Genomic DNA, 20,450 nt, shown 5'->3' on the forward strand with positions numbered 1-20,450 from the left:
CCGCACCTCGAGTACTGTGTTCAGTTTTGGGCCCCTCGCTACAAGAAGGACATGGAGGTGCTCGAGCGAGTCCAGAGAAGGGCGACCAAGCTGGTGAGGGGTCTGGAGAACAAGTCTTACGAGGAGCGGCTGAGGGAGCTGGGCTTGTTCAGCCTGGAGAAGAGGAGGCTCAGGGGCGACCTCATCGCTCTCTACAGTTACCTGAAAGGAGGCTGTAGAGAGGTGGGGGTTGGTCTATTCTCCCACGTGCCTAGTGACAGGACGAGGGGGAATGGGCTAAAGTTGCGACAGGGGAGTTTTAGGTTGGATGTTAGGAAGTACTTCTTTACCGAAAGGGTTATTAAGCATTGGAACGGGCTGCCCAGGGAGGTGGTGGAGTCACCATCCCTGGAGGTCTTTAAAAGACGTTTAGATGTAGAGCTTAGGGATATGGTTTAGTGGAGTACTTAGTGTTAGGTCGGAGGTTGGACTCGATGATCTTGAGGTCTCTTCCAACCTAGAGAAATCTGTAAATCCTTGCCCACTTCTTTTGGATAGGGGAAGGCACTGTGAATCTGAACTCTCCCAAATAAGAGCCCTTTGGGAGTAGGGGAATCTTTAAAATTCCTCCTGTATTACAGAAGGGCAAACCTCTTGTTAGAAGAGTTCGGTAATACTCAGTGGACTTCACCCAACGGAGTAGAAACTCCTCTGCAAGACTGAAAAATGTCATGCTCTTGGACAGCCTGGGAAAACAGCAGTTACAGTAGTCATAGGCAGGCTGCAATCCTTGGGTACAGTACCTACTGTAATATGCTTTGATTCCTAAGGGAAGCACTGGTCCTTTTGAAATTTGATGCCCTCCAATACTGTAGCTGTTGCTGATGACAGCATTTACCTACAGGAAACAAATAGTGTTGGAAAAGACAGAAAGTGAGCTCTGCACCTCTGCAGCCTGTCAGCTTCCAAAGGAATTACGTGTTCTCACAACGTCCTGGGCTCAGAGCTAAACCTAGTCATCATGTTCAATACGTTTTTGAACAACCAGTCATTATTGATGACCTATTGTACATTAGAAGTTTCAGAAACATGGCCTAGTTTTCACTGGAAATCCCTCATTTTTTTATTTGTTCTTTTTTCCCCTTCTCTCATCTCGTAGAATGGATTGATCGTCCATGTCCTTTCTGGCAAATGCATAGAGGCAGTGAAGCGTGAAGATGAAGAGGACTTGTTTTTGTGTGTGTGTAACAAGAATGCAAACCAGCTGTGGCAATTCGAACGTTCCCATGGGCTACGTCAGAGATGACTGACAGGTCTGTGGAGAAATCAAGTCACCAAAATTTAGCATTACTTCTCTTTGGGATTCAAGATACATTTTCCACACAGAAAAGAAAGATGTTTGTGTTTGCTGTAGCATACAGGGAAGTTAGGAAGGTCTCTCCTTCAAAGCCTGGCTCAACTAGTTGCTGCCAGTTCCTGGTTTACTCACCTCGAGCTAAAATTTCCATTTATTCTGTGAAGCAAGGAATAAAGATACTGTGAGCATCAATAGATTCTCAACTCTGCTATTTTGCAGAAGACAGTTAAGTTTGCCCTTTGAAGGAAATGTGGAATATTGGCTGCCAGACAACTTGTCTTTAGCATACTCTGTGACTTCTGAGGATACAGGAAAATGGATGTTTGTGAAACTTTTCAAACTGTAAGAGGAAGTCAGCCAAATCAGGATGAGAGTTTAACCTTGTTGTACCGTGCACTCAATTCATATAAAACAAAGTAGGTCTTGTATGCATAAAAGTAGTAGATCTTTTAATATGTAAAAAGAAAAAGAATTTTCCAGCCTGAGACAAATTTCTACCCTCCACGAGATAGCAGAGGGCATAAATTAGCACTTAATTAGGCACGAACTGCTCTCACCGATTTGGAATACCAACAGTCTTCAGCGTTTGGCACACCCTTCCTTATGTCCTTCGTCCAGAGTCTAATTTGGATGGGAGAAAGAGACTGAATTATTAACAACTTTTTTTTTTTAGTGTTCACGCAACGTAAGAACAACTCTTCAGGAAACTTTTGTGGAATATGGTAGAAGGCTGAATTAGACGTGAGAGAAAAGTAACAGCTCCCCTGCTTATTCTGAAATGGAAAGAATCAGTGGCATCCATTCGCTCTTAAAAAGCCGTGGGATGAGCTCATTACTATTCCAGTGACAAAAATGCTGGCTGGAAAGAGCAAACGAAGGGAAACAACAGGTTTCAACAGCGACTACATAGGAAGAAAATACTGGTGTCTGCTTCCACTTGCTTGCTGCCTACTACACTGAGTAAGTCTTTTACACTGTCAGTTTTCGCCAAGATTTTTAGACTCTTGCTGTCACGGGTCTCTGAGCCAATCCTCAAAAGACACTAACATGCATAGTTTTCTAAACAAGCTGCTGTAGATCCTGCATCCCCTCTGACCTCCTCTCTTTCGCAGAAGTCAATGAGAGTTCATGTTAGGTAATGAGAATGGCCTCAGTGTGCACCAGCAAAGCAAACTTCTATCAGTATTTTGTTCCGGCACTTTCAATTTTGGAGTTAAAAGAAACAATGAGGACACTTTCCAAGAGCCCTGTAAGACAGAAGAACAAAGATCTGGGAGTTTTCCCATGTCAGCTCCACACCTGATTTATAATATAAATCAATCGTAGACACGAATATTTATTAAAGGGGGATAGCATCATTAATGAAACCTAATTTGCTATTGATATTTCTTTCAAGACAGAAAATAGCTTTTTTTTGGAAAATGTACAGCATATTGTGTGTGCTTCAGACAACGGAAAGAATAACAGAATACTCTGCCCAGAGTATTCCAGTCACCGGCTCTTAGTAAATCATAATAAGTTTGTTTCAAGCATATAGAATTAGTTACAATAGAAGACATGAACAGCATTCCGTGTTATGTTGTCCAAAAAATTCCTCGTTCGGGTCCCTGTTTGGTTTGAGTGCTGCAGTTTCCACGCCATGTTCGGGCATCACTCCAATCACCCTAATCACCACCCACTCCTTCTTTGATAGCATCAGAATCTAACACCATTTGCTGCTGTGCCATTTAAATTTTCCTGTGACGTCCTTGAAAACGCTTCAATTTTCAGCTGAAAGGATGGAAACAACTTCTTCCAGAATAAGTGATCACTGATCATTGCCCAAATCTAGGGTGAGAAATGATAATTGCTAAAATTGCAGAAAAGCTGCGATTGAAATGTTTTAACGAAATGTGATTCCTTTTTATTTTTTAAATTATAAGTATGCCAGATTTTTAAATTATGTATTATTTATTCTATTTTGGACTCTACACTGGGAATATCATTCCTTCAGCATTTAGCTTAATGCTTAAAAATGTTTATACAAATACTATAACTGATCACAAGTGGGATTTATCACCAAGAATGAAAATATTTTTGCTTAGAGAGGAAGAGTTTGGAATAAAACTTCAGACATGTGGACACCCTCATCTTATACTGCTTTTTAGCATAATGATACAAGCCTAGAAGATAAGGGTTGCTGTAAATATATGTACAATAGAATAATATGTTACGCAATACCTCTTCCAACAATAAAATGAAAGTATATAGTTCAGTACAATTTGAAGAATAATTGTTATTATACTTGTTGCATTTAGTAACCGTGTAAATGTGTGTTTGGTTTCCAAGGGAACTAATCTCCAGAGCACAGGACAGAAAGGAGCTACAGCATGGTGCAGGGGGTCTCCACATGGGGCCAGCAAGGGGGCAAGGATTGTGGCCCATACTGTGCGGAGCACTTCCCTCTAATATAAACGTAACCTGTTATGGTGCACACACACACAAAATAAAACATCTATCTCCTGTTTTTCCTGGTTTCCTTCCTGTATGCCCTGTATTTGGTTGATTGTTTTCCCATTGTGGTGATGTACACTTTGCCCCTGTTGTCACATCTACGAACAAGACCCTCCTCCTCATGTAGGTTTCACAGAAAGCTCAATAAAGGGTCTCTGTTAAGAGTGCTAGGTTTTTGTTTGTTTTTTTTTTTCTCTTCACTCTTGCATATCTTTCACATAACACAAGCAGAAAGAAATGCTCCGAGCATCACAGAACATGGAATTACTTTTAGCTCTGTATTTAGACAGGGACAACATTTCTGGTTCCTCTAATTCCAATTGACAGGAGAGAAATGTAAGAACAAAATGTTTCAGGCAAGAATGGAATAGCATTGTTAACTCTGACGACATCGCAAGTAGAGCCTCAGGCAAGAGCAAAGGAATTCCAGCATAACACGAATAAACACCTTATAGTCCAACTCCACCTGTTCCTTTGAATTTGGCAACCCAGGCATAATGGAGGCTTGGAGCCAAACCCACCCATGGAGACGAGTTAAAAGGTCAGATTAAAGACCAGGTCACCTCACGGTTAACAGCGCTTCCTAAATAGCCTTGTTAATTCCTCTTCCAGCTAACTAGAAATGGAAGAACATGAAGGCCTCAAGTATTATTCAACTTATTTTAAACCTAGACCCAATGATGCAGTCAGTAGTGGCAGCAGTCTGGGGCTTGTCCTGTTGGGTAAGGACATCACTAAGACAGAGAAAGAGAACGGCAGCATTTAATCTGTGGATTAACCCGAAGTTTGAACAAGGGGATGGTTAGAGCAAGCTTTTGGCTAAATCCTGCAGTACAGCAATGTTCAGGGCATCTCCCAGTCCATGTGCAAGTGCCTGCAGGTCCTCCCTTAGAGACCCTGGCTGAGCTGTAACACCGTCTGCTTACTAAAATGCAACAGCCGTGAGTACGGATTTCCCCTGGATGGAATGGGGCTATGCCGAGGCAACCAAGGCAACAGTAGCAGCCTAGATTTCTTCTCGTGACATCTGGATGGTGACATGCGAGTGAGAGCTTTCAGTCTCTGCCTTTGCACCTCATATCTCATTTTATCTCCAGCAGTTTGATTCAGATTATAAACATACTGGAGAGTCTTACACAAGAGAGTCAGAAAGGAGTGTTTTGCAAATATTGGTAACTTCTTGGCTCACGTTTTTAAGCTGTGCAAACTGCACCACTTCTGCCCTCAATAAAGTATACCAGTGCACAGTGAAATGCTGTATTTTTATTCTTTACTGTGATATGATATTGGCTAATGCCTCCAGCTCATGGGCGTTTCTCCACCAGGTGGCTTGGAAGGGCGCTCTGCAAAAGCAATCTGGCTACACCGCTATGGATGGCAGGCACAGCATTTTTGCTGTCTTTCTAGCTGCAAATGGTGGATTTTGTAAAACAGCTGCCCAGCTGTGGTTATTGTGCATCAGACACAACAGAATTTTGATGACAGAGGACAGATACAGGTGTCAGGATTGTTAGCGAGGTTCTCTTTTTCAGCTTGACCCTAATTTACACACAGACCAACCTAAAGGCTGAATACATCATTCAGTTTCTAAGTAGCTGCACTATGACCTTTGGTAAAGTCCGTGACCTTTGATAATACCATCATGTTTATTTACACTGAAGGTAGTTTGTGTTACAAATTCAGAAGATAATGAAAACCATCCATTTTTTAAAATATTAATTAAACACTATAGCCTATTTTGTATAATTATTCAGAAGATTGCTAACAAATCTCCATTCTTTGCCATTTATTTATTACTCTGTCAGTCTTACAGACAGATAAGAATTAATCTAATAATGTCCTTTATGTTGTTATAGGCACAAATGATTTTCAAAGGATTACATCCTTTGGTTTTTCTATGATTCTATGGTTTTATGTTTTTCGCAGTATTTTTTCTTAAGTTCTTAAGTTAATATCCTATTAAGTTAAAACCACTGGTTTTTTTTAGAGTCTCTTTTTCATCATTTTAATTTGACATTTGCATGAAAAATTTCAGAGCAGATATGAAAGAAAATCAAATGGTATTTTGATGTATCAGGAGCTCATCTCTGTAGATTCTGAACGTCAGATATTTATATCTGAGTACAGTCCATTGGGAAGCTGCTTCAAACACAATGTATCTTGTCAATCACTCTACATACATATGGTTTGGGATTACTAAACAAACCAAAAGTGGTCGAAAAGCCGTGGGCAAACCGAAATGTTTAATGCAGTACGTCGCATTAACATCTTTCTCTTTTTGTGTCCTTTTCATTAGCACACATTGCTTGCTTTGCCTGCTTAGAAATCAAAAGCCAAGCAGCGAACAAAGAGACAGTTTCATAATCAGAATATTTCGAGTGGGCAGATGCATAAAACTCATCACGTCGATTAAAAATAAGCCTTACATAAAAATTTTTACTGGCCAAGCTGTCTAGCTGAAACACGGGCTTTTTGTCTCCTTACCTAATCTGCAGACATGTCATACCCGTGGAAAACTTGTCATCGGCGGTGCCAAGAGATGTTTTAACTTGCAGATCAGTCAACGAATCTTACTGACTGCTTATCTGACTGTGCCAGCGACGCTGGTGGAACCTCTGCAGGTCAGTTGATCCCACGCTGCCACAGCCAGCCCACAGGCCATGCCTTGATGCGCGTGCGTCGATTCCTTTCCCTGCAGAAGCAAAGGAAACATTACTTTCCTAGTGGAGCAAGCCACGGTCAGCCCGTGGTGTCTCTGTAGATAGGCACGCACGCAACCTCAAGAACAGAGACTGGTGCTGATGTTAAGGAAATAACTTTTAGTTTCACGTAAACAGCGAGCTGTTTCGGCTCCGGTTCCTGCTAGCGGAACAGCCTCACGCGTGCGGCCAGCACCATGCTGTAAAGATCCCCTGGTGCCAGAAACAACTCTTAAATCGGCGGTGAGAGGGGAGGCTGAAACAAAATAGGCCTCGACACTGGAAAATAACTCGGTACGCAAAACAAGTACAAGGAGACCATAACTTGCCAATTACAAGAAAATTACAGCCGTTTCTGAAAAATATAGTATTTTGTACATTTGCATTCAACATTAGAAGTCGTAACATGACGCTGAGGCTTGGCAGCGCACGGGAATTCCTTTCTGCAGAACTTCCAAGGTTCCTGGGTTCAGCTTGGTCTCAGCGTGGAACAAGAACAGACGTTCCCTTTACTCTCTGAAGCAGGGCCGGGGCTCTCCCCAGGGGCACGGTGAGAGAGGTGGCGGGGCTGGGCTGCCCATGGCAAGGGGCCAGGCTCTGCCTCCTCGTCGTCCCGGCACAAGAAAGAGCATCTGCCTCCGAGATGTCTTGCTTTCAACAAGCTGGCAAATTTTGATAGAAATTGGTTTGCTGGCATTTTCGTAGCCAGCTCTAGCGAAAGTGTTTATAGCAACTACATGCTAGCAAAGACTGCAGACTCAGCAGAACGAGGAAAATCAATATTCATTTCTTATGAGGGAGAAAGAAGAGAGAGAAGTTGAAAATGAGAAAAGCTGAGTTCAATTTCAGTTTCCAAGTACATCCATCCATTTCTTTTTACAGCCCCGCAGCGCAGCAGAACAATCCAGCATGGCCACGACAACAGCAGCAGCCCGAGGTTTATGTTGCAAATCCAGGCCCCTACCGCAATGCCTGACAGGAAAAAGCTTTTCTGTACGTTTTCGTGTGTTCAGGCCATTTTCTTTCTCTGTCGTTCTCCCTGGCACCTGGAGCGATTTGTGTCTCTCTGTTTGCAAAAGCAAGCTCTGGAGGGGAGAGGACGAAGTAGGCGGCTGGGGATTAAGGACCCAGAACCAAGCCCTCGAAGCTGTCTCAGCTGGTGGCAGCTGCCCAGCTGTTTAATACCTTGGCAGTTGATTCCCTCCTGCATTTCCCTACCGTTTCCCTTACCAGGTCCATCTGAGCAGCCTCGGGGCCTGCCTCCGCAGCTCAGCCCTCCCTGCTGTCGTCAGGCACACAGCACTACGGGATGCACATGGGTGGCATGACAAATTGGCAGAGCACTGCTGGAGTGTGAGAAGAGCCTACCTCCCACTCCCTAGCCCGCGCCAGCAGCCGACACGGGCACAGACCCACGGGAGGTCTCACAGACCCGGCTCTCAGGTCCACTTTGTGAGAACGCTCCAGTGTCAAACGCACGTGTGTTGTGCCCCCTTTCCTTATTGTTTTTAGGACCTCTAGTGGCAGAAAAAGAAAAAAAAAAGTGTTTGTAGAGAAAATCATCTTGGAAAGCTCTTCGTAAGAGGACGAGACACGACATACCGGTATGGCTATGAGCTCCAGTCAGTCAGGAATGGATGTCCAAATGCCATTTCCTTAATTAACATTCTGGGTTTTCTCCAGGAAAAGTTATTTTGTGTTCTCCTTTCTCATACAGAATACTGCAAAAGAATAAATTGAAACGCAGTTCTCTGTTTGTGGAGTGATGCTTTCTTGGCAACTGAGGAAAATTACTGTACACTGATTTCAGAAAAGCTATCCTTTCTTCCCTCTGCCACCCCAAAAAGCATCCTACTATTCTTCTGAGTACAAGTCGTCCAAATCCAGAGCTGCTACTGTACAACTCAATGAAAGACTAAAGTCTGCCAGGAAAATATTGAAGGCATAAAATACACTTACAGCTATCGGTGATCATTACTGCCTGTCAGTAACCTTTTTAGCAAACAGCTATCCTCCAGTATTGATATTTCAATATGGGTTTTCAAGGCGAGTCTGTAGATGGCAGCTTTAAATTTTCTGTTTCTCAGCAGGAATACCCTTGGCATGGTTAACACTGAAAATGTAGTGCAGACAGTGAAACTCCTCCCCTGCAGATAACCCTCATTTTGACCAGTGGCAACGCAAAGTGCACTACCTCGACTGATGGCTCCAGTTCTGCCAGGCCACCAATTTCCCTCTCTGAACCGAAGAAAATATTAAGCTGCACAAGGGGAAAGAGCTATTTACACCTGCTCCTATACTAGGTCTCGTCAGTGCAGTTACGTTATTAAAAACGTTTTAAACATACCTGAAAAACAAATAGTGAAAGGAATAAAACCCTCGACGTGGACAAAGTCCACATGCAGCAGGAACACAGGAGAGCCACATCCTTCTTTTGTTGGCAGTAGAGAGACAAACCTAATGGAGAACACGGGGGAGGAATTTACAGCAGAAGCGGCAGGACGGAGGAGGTTATTTCTGAGACTGTGACAATGCGCAGGCGGCCGTTTGTTCCACCGAGACCAAGAGCTGTCTGTACCCCGGGAAATGACCGGACGTTTCGGAAATATGCAAAAATCTGCAATCAAGGTTTCCTCCCTGCCTTAGGGGAGAGGCTCATCCCTCTTAGCCTTCTGGTTGCTTTCCGCTGAACTCACTACAAAGGAAAAGCGATGGAATTTCCACCAGCAAGATAACGGTGCTGCGAGCTACGGACACCCTTGGACTTGTCATCTCTTGGCAGTCACAAGCAGTGAATTACAACGTGCTGCACCTGGGGGAAAACGCCGGGAAGAGCCTGCATGGTAAAGACCTGGACATTGCGAGGAGGAGCAAAAGTAAGCAGAATGTCACGTAGATGAAACACACTTGACAGGTTTAAAATATGGCAGTCAGCTCATTAAGAAAAGAGAATATTAAAACTGCATAGTTTCAGATTTTCTGAAGAGGGTTCCTTCGCGCTCACTGTGCCTGCAGGCACGGACGGAGCTCTTGCAAACCTGAGGAAGGCATTTTGCTCCTCGGGTGGTGCTGCACCGAGCGTGGGACACAGCAGGGGTGGGTTCGAGGGCATCCAGCGGTGGGGCCAAAATCCCGACCTAATGGAGTGAGTTATCGCGATGGAGGCTGATTCTAATCAGGTACCTCACGTCTCGACAGGACTGTAATAGCTGCTGAATGACACAGAGTAACACAAAGAGTTCAGCAGCGATGTACAAAAAAGAGAAACCAGCCTCATCACTCAAAGTCCCCCAAAAAATGAAGCTTTGGAGGAACCCAAACTCCTCACAGATTGATGTCAAGTGCCAGCCTGCACGGAGGGACCGCGCCGGGTGAGAACTACTGGAATATTTTAAATTGACTTCTTCAGAATTAAATTATTCGCTTCCTAAATGCTGAAACATCTCAGTTGACACTTTTGCACAGGCCTAATTTTTATGACTTTAATACTCCTTCCCCTCTCTCTTCCCTATTTCTCAGTTCAGCAAGAGATAAATAAAAGAGACACCACGCCTGACCATGCACGGTCACAGAAAGTGCCCTGTGGTACTTCAAACAGGGCACCGGTCAGGACAGTCTCCCTCTTAGAAATCAGTTTTCTGTGCTTCTGCCTCACCCCAAGCCCTAAGAGCCTCAAACACAACTGACGCTGAAACGCACTTGCCCAGCCTGAGCTTCTGGCTGACCCAGCGAAGCAGAAATCAGCTGCAGCCTGAAATATTTATGAAAGACAGCCGTGAAGGGCAGAAAACCCAGAAATTTATTATTTACCGTACATGCCCTTTATTCTCCGTTCATGGGTAATTCATTTAAATTCTGCTCTTCTGTACGGTGGAGTAGAGCTGGAGTAACATCACCGAAGCAGCCCGGGTTACTCTAGCTTTACTCTGCTGTGCTGAATGGCAGGATCCACCCCAGAGCATTCTTCAGAACGCATTTTACATGAGCTGTCTGTGTGCCTACAGCTCACGATATCCCCAGCCGCTTTCATCTCCACAAGCTGCCCTTGCAAGGCAACCTGCAATTGTGTTTACAGATCTAATACGATAATTTCTTGCTCCTCGGGTTGATTAACCTGTCAGCGATGGATCTGTCTCTTCAGAACTCTATTTTTGCAGGTGTTCCCGGGACAAACGCCTTAACTGTACAAAAACGAACTAGACAAAATGTGCAGACGCTTTATTTGGCATGGAAAGAAACCAAGGACACGGCCCTGCTACAGTTGCAAAAATAAAAAGAGTGTGGGGAACTTGGCCTTCCTCAATGGAAACTCGACGTCTGGGTGGCCTTGCTGCAATCTGTGTGGGACCAGCAATCGCTGTCTCTGAATGGAGAGGCTGGCTGAACCTGGAACGCTATCAAATCCTCCCTTCCTCAGAGCTGTCATTTGGCAGAGGTACTGACAGAAATTCTCTGGCCGAGAAAGCACAATCAAATCCTGCTATGCGGAGTATCTCGAGAAGGGGTCTACTAGTCTGAAACACTGAAGTTTGACTGGGGTTGGTTGACGTTCTCTCCGGTTGCTGATTTATTTGAATTCTCCTTCAGTTTGGAAAATCCCAGAGTCATAAAAAACTATAAGGAGGGGAAAAAAATTGCAAGGATCAGATTGTTTTATAGGGATTAGATTAAATTCTCCCACTGCACATCTTCTGTACATCACCCCCGTTTGTTCTATGCCCCAGGGATAGCCACGCAGCCCAAACCTCGAGGTTATTTGCTGCTGAGCAGGGAACAAGTTCTGAGATCAGCGCCTGGAACACGCAGCTGGGGTGGGGAGAAAATCCTTCCTCGTGCAAGCAGGAGGAGGGGGGCCCTGATATAGGGGCACATCCCCACACGCTGTCCCACTGCCACGCACCCTCCGTGTGTGTACAGAGTCCACGTGTTACTGACTTACGCACCAGCCACCTTCCTGCTCACCCTTTCCTCCACAACACCGTCTCATCCCTGCATGGCCAGGCAGTTTGCGGCGGAGGCGTAGGAGCAGGGCCACGGACACACTGTGATGCCCGACGCAGGGTGCCAGCTTGGTGTGCCACCACCTGCTCTCCTTGTGCCTTATGTCAGAGGACATCGAAAACACTGCCTTGGTGCCAGTTAACAGCGGTGCTTGAACTTCAGGAACCATCTCTGGCAGGGAGATGCTCTGCTGCTTCCCGTGCCCTTTTCACCGCCCCGTAACAAGGGCCTGCGCTTGCCTCTAAGTGCCCCCCTGTGCCCCACCCCAGGGTTTGGGAATTTTCCTGGTTGTCTCAACAGCGAACGGACTGAGCTCCCCCTTCCGCAGCTTTTACTCGCCCAAGGAAAGCCTGCAGGCTCTGACCCCGGGCTGTGTGCAAAGCCTGTCAAAAACTATCTGTGTATAGAGATCGCAGCAGCGAGTATCACAGTTCAGGCTAAAAGGCAATCCTATGCTAAGCTCATTCTAGGTCACTAACTTCCTAAGGGTATTCTTCCAAGAAAGAGCTTTATCTTGAGTAGTTCTGCCAGACGAGACAGACTGAGTTACAATTAACCCCTTCTTCAAAAGGAAAGCAAGAATTATTCACTCCATGACATCCGACGTTTGTTATTTATTCATGATAAGACTTTTTTTTTTTTCCAGGCCAGCATTAAAAAATAAAGTCACAAGGTAAGAGTACCTTCGAATGGAAAAAATTATTCACCCTTTCAAAAAGGACACTGTTTTAAATGTACATCTTGGGCAGTATCCACATTCCTTTGATTAAAGTAAATACAGTGTATTCAACTTTAAAAGATATCTCACCCTAAAACACACCATCAGCTCCAGTCAAGGGCTTTATTGCCTGCAAAGTTCAGATACCCATCAGGAAAGTCACTGCAGCAAAGACTGGGAAGTACAAAAGGCACACAGATGTGGCTTTGAAGAAAGAGACAAAGCCGTATAAGAAATGCGATATGGCTAATTAAAAAGCACATGGAAAGGAAGTAAACAAATTATAAAATTAAACAAATAAAAGTCAGCTAAATGTTGGAGGAGAGGAGCATTAACCAGCCTGAAACAGTCCTACCAGAATGCGTGGAGCTTGCACCCCTTCATCAGCTGCCGTGAGGAGACTGCAGCAGAAAGGCACCCCAGCTGGAGCAGGAAGGCCGTCTGAGCTGATGGTACCTGACCCAGATCACCTGGCTTTCTTCTAAAACCTGCCTGAGCCACCAACAAGGTTATGTAGGAGAAGGTCATAGCTACTCGGAGCTGAGATTCTAAAAGGCCTTAATTAAACAGCAGTTCTAAGATGACAACAGCCCAGTGCTTGGTAAGTGTCCAAAAAAGCCTATCAAATGTGAAGTATTTTGTAAAATGGAGAACAGAGCAGAGACCAAGTACCATTATGCCAATGTATGCACGATGCACCTACCTCCCCTCCTCTCAAAAACGACGTCGGAGAGCTGGGCAAGGTTCAGAGAAGGGCAGCAAGGGACAATCAAAGGCATGGAACAGCTCCTGTGTGGAGAGCGGCTGAGCAGACAAGGACGTTACAGGCTCAGAGAAGAAGTGACTGAAGGGAGATGATAAAAATTCCTGAACAGTCATCAACAGGATAGAGAGAATAGGGCACAGAGATGTCCCTTCCTATCCAAAAAGGGTCTTCAAATGAACCAGCAAGCAACGGGTTCAAAACAAACAAAAGGAAACAGCCCTCCTAACAGTGTACTAACACCGTGTAACTCCTTTTCATGGGATGCAGTGGGTTATAGATTGTGACACGAATTCAACAAGTGATTAGCTAAGCTTATGGAAATATATACTTACTTATGAGACTGTGCCCCTAGTGCATCAGTCTCAAGAAGCCCGTAACTTACGAACTGCGTGGCAGTGTTGTGGGGAAGCATCCCCAAATGCTTGCCCTGCTCTTTTTTAGGCTCTTCCTCAGCTGGAGGGCAGTGCTGCGGCTGGACACCAGGCTAGGCAGCCCCATGCTCTGACCTGGCACAGCCACTTCTGCTGATACCACACTTCATCTCACCCTCTGGGATGGAAGCTTTCTTCGTTGGCTCTGAAATGGCACTCCGATGGGTGGTTTGTCTGTATCTCTGCCTCCAGACTGATTTTACATTTAAATTCAAAGTCTGATCCTCTTTACCAGGCTACGGGATGTACACCAGAATCCACCAGTGTGATAACACCAGCGCAATGCACTGGCGGTTACAGAAGCCTCTGCATGATACAAAAGCAAAGCCAAGAGTATTCCATCATTATGAGAAAAAAAAAAAAAGGATAACATAGGGCTCATATTTCATCTATTTTTTTTCCCCTCTATATTTAATTAAATCAAACTTTAATCTTAAAATCTGCCACAAGCCACAATATCAGTTCTAATCTGTTATGGAGTGATACAAAATGATAAATTTTTGCCGCAGCGTACTATTGGAGCTCACCACTGTCTGAGAGATACAGTAAGTGCCATAAGATGATTGCATCGGCTTTGCACGGGTACAGAATTTCCCCAGACAGACCCAGCAACAGGCCCATGGTCAGAGATCTGAAGAAATGAGAACAGTTAGGCAGTGACTATTTCAATGTACTTAAAAAATCCTCCCTGATAAATGTATTTTATTTTCCTAGAAATAACAACTATTTCACACTCTCTAAGATTACATCAGCAAACTTGCATTGTGTGTAAATACTGTTAAGGCTACACACTAGTCCTACAAATGTAGGACTAAACACTGTAGGACTGCATCAAGCTCAGAAACACCGAAGCTATTTAGACAGCTACTGGGCTGGAGTAACTTTTACTTCAAACAAGGCACATGTCAACAGTTGTTTACCAACTTGTCCAGCATTTGTGAGGCCAAAGCAAAATCATTTGCCAAGGGAACAGAAAGAGCCTGAAGAGGGCACCACAGGAATGACTTACGGGATAGCACGTTGCCAGCTCCTGTTGATTTCACCCTGAGACGCGTGATAGCTGGAGCCTTCCCGAAAGGAACAGCTTCTGCACTCAAACAGCAGGGCAAGAACCTTCACTTTGACTTCGAATTAAAAAATCATCACCACACAACAACAAAAAGGGAAATCACAGTAGCAAAATGAAAACACGATCCCTAAAAGCTCCAATAATTGAGAATTAGTTTAAAATACATTTTTAAAACTACAATTTTAAGCCTAACTTACAATTTACAGGGGCCCGACTCACAGATTTCTAAAGCTTGGTTTCAGCAACGTCGATGACCTAACTGAAAAAGTGTCATGGAATTGAGTCAGAGAAGACTGCAAGTTACACTGTATGAATCACCCCACAACTGAAAGCACAGAGAAGATGCTTAGTTAACAACGTATATAGGGCAAATACTCATGAATAAATTAGTGCCCTGTGAATCCACATCAGGTTACTTTTCCACTAGAAGGAAGAAAGCAGACAGAAGATTATCACACTCATAAATCAGTCTAGCTGCTGTTCAGACATGTTTCACAACAATGACCTTGACAAGTCAGTGACCCCCTGACAAGTCTTTATGAGACTTTGAGGGTCCCAAAATTTTACTCCTCAATTGCACAGCTGCCAACACCACTACCACGTACATTCTGAATCATTCCCTTACATCACCTTACACTAGCAGAGCTTCTTCCCTCTCTATAGTAAGGAAAGGGAAAGAAAGCCAAGAATGAGGATGGAAAACAAGAAACAAGGAGAGTTCAGAGGGCCAGGCCTCCCTCAGTATACTGGTGGACAGCACAATCAAGCTTTTGGCTCAGGAAAAAACCCACAGGTACAGCTCAAAAGAACTCTACTTTCTGCTTTACCTGGTGTAAGAGCTAGATTTCCATGGCACGGCACATAACCTAAAGCAGATGATACACATTTGCTGTTCAGGGTTTTTCTTTGTATTTTTGTTTTTTTCCAGAGCGAATCCTTACAGTAGCTACAGTCACTGCCTGCCGGCTGCATGACGGCACTGCTGGATGGGGCAGCTGGCCTCTGCACACCACCTCGTGCCTCCAGAGCCATCCACTCTTCGCTCTGAGTGCTCAGTGGCAGGGTTCGTGGCACAGCAACGACTTTCCATGACGTGGTGAGAAGCCTACGCCTGGCGGGTGAGCTGCCAAGATTTGTGAAGAGCTGACCTGATACGCAAACAGCCCGAAATGGGGCTGTAAAGGGGTAGGAAGGAGTGATGACAGGTCTTAAACATTTACCCTCTTCCTTAGTCCCTTTTGACCCATTTCCTCCCTGACAGCAGGTGACACTGAAAGCTGTTTTCCAGCTTGGCACAGCTTCTTTCAGCTGCTGCCGCCGTCACTCAAAAGCTTTGATCAGTTTCAGCATCCCCAGGGTTACACAGGGTCCTCCGGATCCTCCCTGTCTCCTCTGTGCCATGGCTACCACAGAGAGACATGAAGAAATTAGCATTTTAAGTTACCATGAAGCAGAATCAAAGCTACATCCTAACTAAACGTACAGAGAAAGGAATCCACAAGAAACTCACGGCCAACATTTGTTACTACTTTAAGTACCCTGATGAAAACACTTCGCTAAGTTTTCAGCGAAACAAATACCTCTCCCTGCAGTCAAGGTTGATCTGAATGTTAAACCGAAATGCAGGAGGGATGGAAATGGGATATGGGGAAACTACTTTTCTCAGTGACAACACACAGCTGTCAGCTCACTTTAACTTATATGTTGAAGGTTTATTTGAAACTAACCAGAATCTGCCTCTTGGTAGACGGACCAGCTGGTCTACACAATCTACAATCTTTACTCACACAATGTTCTGCAAAGGAGATGAGTTTTTTCGGTGGTGCTGAGAAGCAAAATTAAAAATTATGAGGGAAGGAAGGAATGACAAGGTATTTGCCTGACAGCCCTTCAGGTCATGACGACTTCCCTGCCACACAGGCACAGGGAGCAAGTGCAAGAGCTGTAATTGGCGACCTCCAGACCTCAGCTCTTAGAGGTCCAGGGTCTTTGTCACAGCCTGCCAGAGCAGCTATTCAGAACTAATCATGTATGCCTGATACACAGGCACAATGAGTTAGCAGTACATGACCTTCTCAGCTAGTTTCTTTGAAATGCAAACAAGAACCTGACTGTCTGGAGGAGCAGAGCCTCTTCAGCTTAACAAAGAGCAAATTATTTCCCATTTCTTCCTTTAAAATTGTGGCAACAGTGTACTGCTTGTTTTCAATATTACATGGGAGTTTAGCGGTGTGTAACAGCGCTAACGGCATTAGCGACTTCAGAGCTTGGCCATCTGAAACTGATCACAAGTTTTTCCACCCCCTCTAACCCCCAGTAAGCACGACTTACTCCAGTAGTGTCTACATCAACGCTCACACAATGCTGTTCTTTATCAAGTACGAGACTCCTCCGTGCAGAGTCAAGGACCTAATCAATTACATAACCGATCTACTCGTCGGGCACAACCAGGAAGCCAAAGACTTCTTTGTGTCCCACACAGCTGTCTTTTGAGAAGACAAGTGAGCCATTGGTTTCCAAGAACATGCAGCACGCAAGGGATGGATGAGGGGCCTACACACTGGGCAAGAGCCCACGGTGGTATGAGGAAGTCTTGTGACTGAATTCCAAGAAAGGAACATTGCCGATGGGTTACTCAGATCGCCCTGCCTGGTGCTTCGGACTTACACAGCATGGGAGAATTCTTAAAAAGCTGTCTGCTATCACTGGAGTCAAAAGCTTCTTACCAGTAAGGAAACACAAAAATGGGCACCTTGTTACCATCACTGAGCTTTTATCAAGGCTCCGCTCCGTCGCTAAAGAACTCCCTTCTGTTCTGCAGAGAGGGCTGGAAAGCAATGAAACAGCTCAACACTTTCTAAACATCTTTCTCAGACTCCCAAAAGGCAACGAAGTGGGGAGAGAGCTCATCCATCCTTGCTGCTTTGTCTCTCCCCTCCCTCCTCCCCCAGGACAGCAACCGTTCTCTCAAGTTCTGTAAGGCATTGCAATGAAACCAAGTTGAAAGCAATTTCTGCAGGCAAATGTGAATGCATCCTTTTCTGACAAAGTCAGACACGATATTGTGCTTTTGTTATTCTACTAAAAAGCTCTGGAAAAGGAAAAAAGGAAACCAAATGAATAGCTGACTGAAGCATTGATACGTACTAACTAACATAACCATAGTGCATACATAACTGGCATTAATAAATAAATGCAATCCAAACAAGATGCAGCTGATAAACACTTTTTTTTTTTTTTACAACCATGTAGGAATTCAACCATATGGAATATAAATAATTTTCCACTTAAGTTTCAAAAAAAACATATCTTCATGACAATGCCTTACCTTTATTAAAAAAAGAACAACCCCCCCTGAAATCTGGTCAAATTAATTCTGTAAAATGCTTGCACATTCAGATATCCCACATGAATCACTTTGGTTCAAGATAATTGCTTCCGAGTATACATTCCCTGGGGTTCCTTTTTAAACCTACCCTACATGGTTTTATTTATAAGACTTGAGGGAAATAAAACAAACAACTGATATTTATGCAGTATAACAGGAACTTAAATGGGGTTCCTGTAGATTTCCTTTGCAGCATCTATTGCTAGACTGACAACTTAACCACTTTTTTTAGCTAACCTGAGGAGATTTCAGTATCACAAGCACCGCAGCAGCAGCAACTCAACACCTTCAGAAACCATTCTGGCTGGAGCACAGACAGAATAAGCAACAGCTCATTATAACCACCGGTGCAATTTCAAGAATCTTTATTTAAATAACAGTCAAAATAAATATTTGCTAAGAAATAGCTAACCAGTTACCACAGCATTTTCTGAAGCACAGGTATGTAAGTGACACGAGTGCCACCTGCTGGTTTCGGCATAAAAACACTTCGGGTTGTGCACGGTGCCTTCAAAACTTCTAGCTGAAGGGCGTAGGGTTTGTTTGTTTTTAAATAACTAGAATGTTCATTTCCAACATTCACAGAACGTTGTAAGAACAAAAATAATTAAAAGAAAGATATTAGTAAGACTTGTTTATCTCTAGTGCCTGGAGTGAAGTAATTATATAAACGCTGCACAAATCTTTTCCCCCAAAATTCACGATGTCAAATCCAACAAAACATATGAATGATCGTTATTTTCAATAAATACTTATACGCAGTGGCCTGTAATACAAGTAGTAATCTTGGAATCAAGGTACTTCAAAGTATATTCTTCCAATTCTTTTCTATCTTAAGATTCCTTTTTATTAATAAATCAAGCGAACTGTGGGCATCTCTTATCCAGGAAGTGACAGAACCTTGGCAAAGCGAGACCAAAAAATTCAGGAAGTGCACTACTATAAATGAGACAGAGAACTGCAGCCTATTTCATATTTGCTGCAACAGTCAAATCACTGAGAAAATATGGGTATATTAACATCTGTTTTTGAGTTCAAGTCCATTTCCACATTACCAGCTTTGAGGGGTAGAAGACTTGGACTCCTCCTGTTTCATTTCACGGAACAAAAGTGTATTGTTATTTCAGATTTCCAGTTAATACAGCTACCAAAGCTGTTTCTAAGCAACTGCGATTTATCAAACAAATCTGCTTCAATCCACGTACTGCGCCTTCTTTGCGCTTGCAGTAGCGAAAACAATTTACCAGCAGCAGTGGTTCTGGGCCTCCTGCTCTTCCTAAACTCAGCACAGGCTGGAAGCATGAGCGTCCACTAGGTGACACCGAGCTGCACCAACACAGTAATTCTATATGGCACGATGCCCCACACACCTTCACGTTTTGTCTCCCAACATTTTGTCTGTCTGTGCCATTTTGCCCTCATATATGCTCACTGCTCTCTACCATATCCAACTGTACTGTCGCTGTAGGACAACTCTGCACACTTCTGAATATTGATTTGAAGTCAATCAGGATCATATTCCAAGTCTTCCAGAATATGTAACCCAACTATTAATTTCTTAAAATGTGTAACATTTTAGAATAAAACCCGTTCATGTCCCACAAAATTCTTATTTGTGTCATTACGACAGCCACTTATTGCACTCATTTCTCACAGCAGCAAGAACTTCCAGGCAGAGCACCACATCTCTTCCCAAAGTTGTCACTCCCATAATTTTTTATCCTAAAGCAGCAACAGTTCATGATGCATTCGTCAGCACTTAATCAGTTCCTTGTTTGTCACAGGTTCTGCAATGACTTCATCACGCATGAACTGTTCCTAGAGACAGAAAGCAGAGTTTTAGTTGGATTTCATTATTTTTGGATCTCCTCTCCCACAAAAGACATCAGATCACCATTTTGCTTTCTGGTCTAGATATAAGCGGCATGAAATTGTCTCCCAAAAGATGAAAGCTGTAGCATGCCTACTACTTATGAAAAGTAGATTAGAAGACCGTGCTGCTGGAGTCACAGACATCTTAACATCTCTGAGACTGTTTTGCCCGCGTTTCACCCCATGTTCACCCACAGCAGGCATGATGTAAAGCTCAGACACAGCAGCAGGCGGGCACCAGAAAAGAAAATGAGGCAGGAGACGGAGTCACAACGGAAGGGACGCTTCAGATGGCTCCCTGCCAGCTTCACCCCACGCTTACCGGGGTCTTTTAAAAGCCCGCAGCAAACCCCAACCCCACTTGACTGAGGTAGCACCGGACGACGCGTGGAGGCGCAGGCTGCCCTCCCGCACCCACCTGGTCGTAGATGACACGCAGGATGAGGGAGCAGCTGGGGCAGGTGGCCACATCCTCGCCGTTCTCCAGGTCCTCCTGAAACAGACCCAAGAAACGCTCAGTCAGCGGCCTCCCCTCACCTCACGGGGGGGCCTCCCCTCACCTCACGGGGGGGCCTCCCCTCACCTCACGGGGGGGCCTCCCCTCACCTCACGGGGGGGCCTCCCCTCACCTCACGGGGGGGCCTCCCCTCACCTCACGGGGGGGCCTCCCCTCACCT

The 20,450-nt window shown here is 44.5% G+C and overlaps 2 protein-coding genes and 1 long non-coding RNA gene across 9 annotated transcripts in view; 2 read left to right on the top strand and 1 right to left on the bottom strand.

Annotated features, from left to right (window-relative positions):
• GALNT15 (polypeptide N-acetylgalactosaminyltransferase 15) overlaps positions 1 to 3,999 on the top strand; it is a 29,072-nt gene extending 25,073 nt beyond the window's left edge. For 3 of the 4 annotated variants that reach the window (XR_013946433.1, XM_080579667.1, XM_080579669.1), the window contains exon 11: positions 1,139 to 3,999. Coding sequence is in view for 3 of the 4 variants with exons in the window: in XM_080579667.1 (XP_080435793.1) it covers positions 1,139 to 1,285 (147 nt within the window). In the remaining variant the exon portion in view is untranslated. The remainder of the gene's footprint in view (positions 1 to 1,138) is intronic. The other variant, XM_080579668.1, reaches the window with a different exon arrangement.
• Positions 1 to 20,450, bottom strand: part of DPH3 (diphthamide biosynthesis 3) — a 40,292-nt gene that overhangs the window by 19,496 nt on the left and 346 nt on the right. For 2 of the 4 annotated variants that reach the window (XR_013946442.1, XR_013946443.1), the window contains exons 2-3: positions 20,192 to 20,266; positions 6,314 to 6,521 (exon numbers count right to left, since the gene is read on the bottom strand). Coding sequence is in view for 2 of the 4 variants with exons in the window: in XM_080579703.1 (XP_080435829.1) it covers positions 6,411 to 6,521; positions 20,192 to 20,266 (186 nt within the window). In the remaining 2 variants the exon portion in view is untranslated. Of the gene's footprint in view, positions 1 to 2,939; positions 6,522 to 18,249; positions 19,720 to 20,191; positions 20,267 to 20,450 lie in introns of those variants that run through there. The other 2 variants (XM_080579703.1, XM_080579704.1) reach the window with 2 other exon arrangements.
• LOC308189568 lies at positions 6,536 to 18,732 on the top strand. The gene is made up of 2 exons (XR_013946446.1): positions 6,536 to 9,404; positions 9,727 to 18,732. It is a non-coding gene; the product is annotated as an uncharacterized lncRNA (long non-coding RNA).

Source organism: Anser brachyrhynchus, assembly GCF_964034855.1.
Source record: "Anser brachyrhynchus genome assembly, chromosome: 2".
NCBI classification, from domain to species: domain Eukaryota; kingdom Metazoa; phylum Chordata; class Aves; order Anseriformes; family Anatidae; genus Anser; species Anser brachyrhynchus.